Source organism: Camellia sinensis, chromosome 4 (genome assembly GCF_055761805.1).
Source record: "Camellia sinensis isolate YWXY chromosome 4, ASM5576180v1, whole genome shotgun sequence".
Classification (NCBI taxonomy): Eukaryota; Viridiplantae; Streptophyta; class Magnoliopsida; order Ericales; family Theaceae; genus Camellia; species Camellia sinensis.
This window is the reverse complement of record NC_138964.1, coordinates 195,220,408-195,229,275: the sequence shown is the minus strand read 5'-3', so window position 1 is coordinate 195,229,275 and position 8,868 is coordinate 195,220,408. Positions and strand designations below refer to the sequence as shown.

At 30.1% G+C, this 8,868-nt stretch overlaps 1 protein-coding gene across 2 annotated transcripts; it reads left to right on the top strand.

The window, feature by feature from the left end:
* LOC114260496 (putative E3 ubiquitin-protein ligase HIP1) lies at positions 1-4,706 on the top strand. Of its 2 annotated transcripts, XM_028200638.2 has the most exons (7): positions 11-432; positions 1,140-1,241; positions 2,155-2,610; positions 3,153-3,203; positions 3,819-3,902; positions 4,010-4,153; positions 4,254-4,706. In XM_028200638.2, exons 3-7 carry the CDS (start codon positions 2,176-2,178, stop codon positions 4,383-4,385), a joined length of 846 nt encoding a protein of 281 aa, XP_028056439.2. In that variant the 5' UTR covers positions 11-432; positions 1,140-1,241; positions 2,155-2,175; the 3' UTR covers positions 4,386-4,706. The 2 variants fall into 2 exon arrangements, with proteins under 2 accessions (XP_028056440.2, XP_028056439.2); XM_028200639.2 differs by lacking the exon at positions 1,140-1,241 and having other exon boundaries at positions 1-432.
* The last annotated feature ends 4,162 nt before the right edge of the window (positions 4,707-8,868 follow it).

Below are 8,868 nucleotides of genomic sequence, written 5' to 3'. Positions count from 1 at the left end.
GCACTACGCTCGTCAAGTTCGAAAAGAGAGAGAGATGGACATGAAGGAGGGAAAAGCATAGCGACGAAGAAGAGCTTTGGCTTGAACCCTAGCGAGAGCGAGAGCGAGAGGAGAGAGAAAGGGTTGGGGTGTATTGAATGTGTAGCCACAACGATGGCTTCGCTGGTTCTGTTTACAATTGAGTGTGAATGGGGTTGCCTGTTTTGGAATGCAATTATGGTTTCGATTCCTCTTTGGCAGTTCCAAACCATCGAGATTATAAGAATCCCTACCCACCCAAGACAATATCTTCGCTGCGTTAGAGAGAGAGAGAAGCACACAAACACAGAGAGAGAGAGAGAGAGAGAGAGAGAGAGAGAGAGGCAGAGAGAACTCCAACTCCAGGACCAGCGCTCTTTGTGAATTCTTCTTGCTTCCATTATATTCTTTCTGGTATAATCTCTCATACCCATATGTTTTATCTTTATTTTTTGTGAAGCTTTCGGATTATTAATCTAGTTTGCGTACTTAAGTTTTTGTTTCAGTGATCCTTTTCAATTCCTTGAATTTTTAACCCATTTGTTTTAATTGAAAACTTGATCTGTCATTGTTTATTCAGTGTTTTTTTTTTTTTTTTTTTGTTAATCTGTGATTTTTCATTTTCAATCAATCTATTTAAATCTGACCCTTTTTGGGTTTCTATTTTTTGCTTCTTGATGATTTGGACGTTGAGGTGTTGGCATCTAACAGTTGTATTGGCATTAATTGTGGATGATTCCTTTCTATCTCTAATGGAGAAGTAATTTTGTGATCTTACAATTTTTTTTCTTAGCATTTTTCTTGATGATCAACCATTATCTGTGGGCATTCTTATATCCAAAATCTGTAAAATATTTATAAAAAAGAAAGGAAAAAAAAAAAAAAAACTTTCTCGCCTCCCTCCTGTCCCTCCTAATCACTGCAAACTTGTGTCATGTGCAGACTCCTTGCTTACTTGACTCTAATCTTCTTCTTTATATATATATATATATATATATATTCATTTAAACATGTATCAATCTTCAAGCCTATTAATTGAAAATCACACATATACACTCGATTTGATGATTTAGTGTTTGTGAACCCACACAGTCTTGTGTTCATTGATGTGTGTGCTGTAGGGCTGCAGTTTTTGAACTCCTAAGGCGTTTGAGGTGATCTTGTGATCTAAAAATTCTGAAGGCACCCCAATACCTTTCCGTTTCAAAGATATTAATGTTTGGGTGAGTGACACAAAGCATTCTACAATATTTTTTGTTTAGGAGGGTTCTGACACCAATTTTCTGGTGAGGCGATTTTATTTGATTAATTCTTGTAAACTTTCTTATTGTTTTCCCGATATAGTTTTATTTGTGAAATCATTTAGTTTCAGGGATGTATCAATATTCAAGTTTGGAAGTCCAAAGATTGATGATCCAAACATTTATGTCTTTGTGACTCTTTTATCATCTTAATTACTATTTATGCATGCATAGATTTAGATCTTTATCCTAATGTGTAGTTCTTTGCCTCCAAACTTTCTCTCTGTCAGTGGGTCTGAGTTTTGTGGGTATTTTTCGAAACCTGTCTTTCTGTCTATTGTCAATGGATCTGAGTTTTAAGGGTTCTTTTCACATATGTAAGCATTTATTCATGTAGCCCTTTAGCTATTGTGTAGCATTTGCTTATTTTTTAGAATTTATTTTTCTCAGTATGGAGTGTGGGGGTGAGGTTGGGGGATTGGCTTTCTTGCAACTTCTCATAACTTCCTTCTCTTCTGGTTAATCTTATGAACCTTTGAATGCATAATTGAATCAACTCCCTTATATTAATATGCTATGGAGCACCGACACTTCAAATTGGGTTTTGTGTTTGTGTCAGATATGTATGGGACACCGACACTTCGAGGGCACGCTTATCCACGTGTTGGAACTCCATGTGGCATGTAAAATTTTTAAATGATGCATGTTGTTCGTCGTTAATATATTCTTGGTAACTAAAAGATTTTTTTGGAAACTCATAGTTGATTAATATACTTGGTATATATTTTGATAAGTAAATATTATTATTCTTGCACATTGCTAACCATGTTACAATATACTGAAGAAAATTGCTATAGATTCATTACTAATTCTGGTGGTTTGATTTAAATTGCAGCGGGAACATTAATTAGCCTTTATGGAACACAGAAGCCACTCCTCTAATTCCCTGAACTTGGAAGAAAATATGGGAACCTTTCAGAGAAACACTCGCCAGAGAACTGATCTAGGAGCTGAGCAAAACATTCTGTTCTCAAGTGTCTCTTCCTCTTCAAATGTTGGTGCTTGCACTTCCGAGTTGGGGATTACAAGCCAAAATGTAATGGCTTCAAGCGCCTTCCCCATAAACTACCATTCTTGGAATGGCTTTTCTGGTGGCGTTCATCTATCTTCTACTCCTGGGTTTCCCCTGAGGAATCTAGTTGAAGAATATGAAGAGAGGCTGTCAAATTTTCTTGAGCCGATCATTCTAAGGCCTGTAGATTCGATGATGAGAGAAGAACATAATGCTGCCGTCCCTTCAATTGTGGCTGCATTGGAGCAATTCAGTGCTGATCGGCGGAGCGCTCTACAGGTACTTGAAATTTACTTATTCCCTTCGTATGGATGATGTTGTTGCTATGTTGTTTGCACTTTTGTTGATGCATCTCATAAACCATGATTTTTGTTTTAGTTCTTTCATTTCTCTTATTGAATCTTTTATGGGATTATTACAATTAAAGCCAAAATTAATAAATTATTTATCAAGAAGTCTACTTAATGAAAATATTTTGTTTTGAAGTCATGTATAGAAAATTATTTGTAGATAGTAAAAAAAAATATTAGTAAAAAAGTCTTTTTTGTCCATATCCTAGTTTCTAGGGCAATGTTGCAACTCTCTTCCCCCTCTCAGAGTCTCAACCCCCTCCCTTCTTGCTGATTTATTCACTCCATCATATCACCTATTCAAGGAACTGTATTTACTAAAGATGGATTTTGATGAAAGTTTTCAGACCTTTATAAGTCAGACCCTCTTATTTTGGAACCTCAATAGCTAGTATTTTTGTTTATAATGTATTGCTTTTCCCTTATAACAATTTTCACCAGCTCTAAATATCTTTGTTTTTCCTTAAGCAGGTTGCCTTTGAACTCCTACAAGTGGCTAATGGAGCCACCTGGCAGTATGAGGTTTGATCTTTGGCTAGGTTTATTTTATGGGAAAATTTATAATGTGCACCTTTTCAAATGGTGCATATTGTAAAAAAGTTATGATTTTTTATGATAAATGTTATGATTGTCTATGATATGTGTTATGACATTTTGTAGTAAAGTTATGAATAACGAATTTATGATGTGCATCCTAAAATTAGGGATGATAATGTTATGACATTTTGTGATTTTTGTTATGACACTTTAGGATTTTGTTATGATATTTTTCAATGAAAAAAAGTTATAACTTTTTTAGTTAAAAAGTTATGACATTTTGTGTTTAAGTTATGAAATTTTGTAAAAAAATTATGAAAGACATATCATATGCACATTTTTTAGGGTGCGCATTATAACATCTCCCTTATTTTACACTTCGATTATCAGGCTTGCGCTTGTTTTGAGAAATGGATATAAACTTGATGATGTTTTCATGCCATGTTTTCTAAATATAAAAATAATATTTTGTGCTATACACTGGAACAACTATTTTTTTTAAACATTGTTCAATACCATTGTATATTATGACTATTAAAGTGTACACAATAATGTTTCTTGCATAATTGGATTTCATAAATGTATAATATGGCTTGTTAGGATGGTATGATTGTTGGCCCATTTTTTGATGAGCCTGATATGCATGAAGATATGCGTCTCGAGCTGGACAACATGTCTTATGAGGTATCAATTCAGAAATTGAAATAAATGTTTATCTGGCCTTTTTTGGCTTTTGTTTTTTTTTTTCATTATAGTAAAAATTTCTTCATATATGTTGGACTTGGGTTTAGGAATTGTTGGCCTTGGAAGAACGTATGGGAAATGTGAAATCTGGACTGAGCGTGGACTCTATTTTGGGGGGTGTGAAGCAGCATAGGTATCAGTCAATGAAATTAGGAGTTCCAGTGGAGGAGGAACCGTGCTGTATTTGTCAGGTAAATAGCATTAAAGTTCTTCACCTTTGGGCTTCTATTTTTCTTAAGTTTCAAGCTTCCTACTAAACTATATGTTTCCATTTGTTGAATCGGATTGCAGGAAGAATATGACGACGGAGAGAAGCTCGGAAAGCTGGATTGTGGCCATGAGTTTCACTTTGATTGCATCAAACAGTGGCTCATGCAGAAGAACTCATGTCCCATCTGCAAAAGGACTGCACTAGCTATTTGAGAGAGATCGTTGGTTTTAGGATACTCAAAGCATATGTCATTTGCTAATTTGTTGGAATTTTTATTTTTTATTTATTTTTTAATTTTTAATTTTTATTTCCTTCTGTGCTGGCGGGTTGAGCCAACACCTTCAGCTATACCACAACACCTTTAGCTATACCAGTCCAAGCCTATTCGGCTTAGCCTAGCTCACCTGGGTTACTAGATTGGGTTGGGAAAATGGCAAGTGAGCTTAGGCTAACCCGCAGGCATTCGGGCCAAAATGACGAGAATAGGATAAGTTTAATCATAATAAAATTTCCAGTTTTTGTTTGTTTGTTTATTTGTTTGTTTCAGTCAAAGATTACCATGATATTAATGAGTTTGGGCTATTGGTTTAAATATTTAAATCTACTTTATCCTTGCATCTCTGGGTTTGTTTGGGTTTTTTTAATTCTTTGTAACTTTTTTTATTTTTTATTTTTTTATGTTAATTTTTTAGAATAAAGTTATTACTCAAAAAAAAAAAAAAAAAAAAAAAATGGATACCCTTGGCAAATATTAAAAAAATGGAAAATTTTCTACTAATATTTTTAGGTAATATGATATCTTTTTTTGAATTTGTTTTTATAAAAAAATACTTTATTGATCTGTGGAGGGTCTAAATTCTTTTTACAAATTATGTGTATTTTTTTAACGCTTGTCAAATAGAAAAGAATCTTGTTAAAATTATTATTTTTTTCTATAATTTGTTAGTTAATTAAGCTGAAACCAGATGGACAAAAATATCTTTTTTCTACTCGCCTAGGCTTTTTGAATTTTATTTTTATTTTTATAAACAAGATTCAGTGATGATGAAAAAGAAAAAAAAGAAAAGAAAAAAAGAAGGTAAACTTGAAACACATGTACTGTATGAGTGAGTGTACACTAAGATAGCGTTATTGTGTAATTAAAGAGTAGTTCAAAAAGCGAACTTTAATACACATTTTAGTTGTTATTTCTATTGTTAGTTTTTGGATTTTTTTTTAATGATGCCTATTATAATATATTTATTATTTTGAAAATAAAATGTAACATTGCTCTTTGCAGTTCAAACCAAATATCACTTTAATTGAACTAGCAATTTATATTAACAAGGTAAATATAAAATTTAACAGTTTAATTGTCATGTATATTTTAAAGAACACAACGGTATAAACAAGACAAAAGTAAATTTGAAGTTAAACAGTTCATTAATTATATGTTTTAAACTAAATTAACGGTATAAACTATCACAATGTTGTATAAAATAAATTTAAAGTTTAAGTATGATAAATTCGACAAACTTAGTAATGACATGAACATGATGGCTTTAATTTATACATTTTAACTAAATTAACGATATAAACAATTATATCATTAATAAAAATAAATTAAAAGTTCAATTATGACAATATGGATAAATCTAACAATGATATGAATGATGACAAAATGAATTACCAATGTCATATTCACAAAAAAAACTAAAATAACGATATTAACCGTCGATGTGGAAAAACAAACTAAAACACACAAAACAACAAAATATCTAATATCTTCTTATCCTCTGAAAAAAACCCAAAATATCTTCTTCAAAATCTTAAATAATTGGCAAACTAAAATAATATTATAAAAATTATATCATAAACTACTCAAATAGCATTATTGCACACTACAATTATATGAATTATTATCAGCTGAATGTGGTAATCAAATACAGAATGTGATACAAATATCTTATAAGAAATAAGTCTTATATGTGGATCTTAGTGTGCACATAGACTTATTGGAGTTACAATAACAATATTGCTTAATATAATGAATGATAAATTAAATGAGTTACAATGATACCCTAAATGTTTGGAGTTGAAAATGAGTTAAGTTGAATCGGGTAATAAGTTGTTTACTTGGCCTCATTTGAGAACAGACTATTTTAATAACTTTTTTGTTTTTAGCTAAAATATGAGGTAAAAAAAATTTATATGTTTGAAATAACTTTTTAATTTTTTACGAAAAAATGTGCAAATAAGTAAAGAGAAAATAGAATATTTGACTTTTTGGTATAAGTTATAGGCAATAGGCATTTTGATTTTTTAATAACTTTTTGACTTTTAAACTAAAACTATTATTCTCAAACAAAAAGTCTAAAATTTTCAAAATATATTTAAGCTTTGGTTGTTTATTTTTTGAACCGTTCTCAAATGAATTTTAATCAAATCGAACTCAAGTACCTTAATTTTTTATCGTGTATGAAAGTTATTGAAGTCAGTTTGAATCAAACTCAGAAAATTAACGATTTTAAAATGTATTCAAATTTAATTTATTCACATAATAATTAATCTTAAATAAGTTTTAACCACCCAAATACTATTCGAATTCGTATAGATTAATTCATTTTGCTACATTGTCGCTTCCAAAAAATGAACAAGAAAAAAAAAAAAAAAAGAGAAAATTTTAGAAAATTTTGAAAATAACACACTTCCAAGAAATTGAAATCGAAATTGAAATCAAAATCAAATTATAAGAATCTATATACAATTGCCTCTTTGTAATTGCGTATCATAAATTGAATACAAACAAATATAATTAAAAAGAGAAAAATGGTTGAAAGCACTAAAAGTGGTACTCTAATAGCACCACTAATTATGTGACAGTGGACATGCCTTGATTTTTTTTTGACATTTCCAATACATTAGTGTTATTAATGGTCTTTTTTTAGTGGTATGATGAATCATTGTTGTTAAAAAAAATATGTAAATTGTACTGACATCCCGGAGGTTTGAAGAAATATAACAACTCTTATAATTTTAATATAATTATATTATTTTTTTTTAATTTTAATTTGAATAATATTTAATTTATTTTTCATCATAATTTGTTAGACAAATGATAGAAAAAAATGATATATATATATATATATATATTTATTTTACAATGGAAACTATAATTTGAGAACATATTATTTTAGTAAATTTTTATATTTTTTTGGCTAAAATTTGCATGTCTGGAATAACTTTTTAATTTTTTATGAAAAGATATGCAAAAAATAGAGAGAAAAGAGATTTATTTATTTATTTTTTTGGTGTAGTTTGTTAGCTTTTTAATTTTTTTAATGATTTTTTGATTTTTAGACTAAAAAATGATGTTTCTAAACAAGACTTTAATTTATTTTTTCTTATTTATCATTGTATCTTTATATCATTTGCAATAACTTTGATTTATTTATCTTTAAGAGAGATTAACGCAATAAGTCTAGGCACACAAACACTAAACATAGAATATGATACATATATGGAATGGATCATATATTTACGTCCCACATGATGTGACTCATTCCATGGACTCACCCATATATGTGTTTCCAATAATGTGTGACATACATGTAGGATTTATTCTATATATGTGTGTCATTCTATATTTTAATATTTGTATTCTTAGAATGAACTCACTCTCTATGTGTCCCACATGATATGAGGCCTATATGTAAGGGCTACTAAATATATGTGTCATGTTTTATATTTACGCTGTATTTAGTAGGAGGATTTGAGGAGGGAATTGAAAAGGGAAAGAAAAAAGTTAGGTGAAATGTGAATAAAATATACCTACATTTCATCTAGTTTCACATACTTTTTCTTTTTCCCTTTCCCTTTCCAAATCTCTCCCCAAATCCCTCAACCAAACACAACATTAGTGTTTGTGTTTTTAGTATTACTTAAGATTAGTGTAAATATTTTTTTAAAATGAGTAAGGCCTCGTTTAGAAACAGGCTAATTTAGTAGCTTCTTGGCTATTTGGTTAAAATATGAGCTAAAAAAATTAGTATGTTTGGGATGACTTTTTGACTTTTTACGAAAAAATGTGCAAAAAGTAGAGAGAAAAGAGAATCTTTGACTTTTTGGTATGAGTTGTTAACTTTTTGATTAATTTAGTAACTTTTTATATTTTATATTTACGTTGTATTTGGCAGGAGGATTTGAGGAGGGAATTGGAAAGGGAAAGAGAAAAGTTAGGTGAAATGTGAATAAAATATACCTACATTTCATCTAGTTTCACATATTTTTTCCTTTTCCCTTTCCCTTTCCAAATCTCTCCCCAAATCCCCCAACCAAACACAGCATTAGTGTTTGTGTTTTTAGTATTACTTAAGATTAGTGTAAATATTTTTTTAAAATGAGTAAGGTCTCGTTTAGAAACAGGCTAATTTAGTAGCTTCTTGGCTATTTGGTTAAAATATGAGTTAAAAAAATTAATATGTTTGGGATGACTTTTTGACTTTTTACGAAAAGATGTGCAAAAAGTAGAGAGAAAAGAGAATCTTTGACTTTTTGGTATGAGTTGTTAACTTTTTGATTAATTTAGTAACTTTTTATATTTTATATTTACGTTGCATTTGGTAGGAGGATTTGAGGAGGGAATTGGAAAGGGAAAGAGAAAAGTTAGGAAAAATGTGAATAAAATATACCTACATTTCATCTAGTTTCACACAC

Bases quoted from the DNA above. Each gene is read 5' to 3' on its own strand.
- LOC114260496 (XM_028200639.2), top strand. From the start codon at position 2,176: ATGGAACACAGAAGCCACTCCTCTAATTCCCTGAACTTGGAAGAAAAT. The intron at 3,903-4,009 runs GTATCAATTCAG...ACTTGGGTTTAG, and splicing joins TGGACAACATGTCTTATGAG to GAATTGTTGGCCTTGGAAGA. The intron at 4,154-4,253 runs GTAAATAGCATT...ATCGGATTGCAG, and splicing joins AACCGTGCTGTATTTGTCAG to GAAGAATATGACGACGGAGA.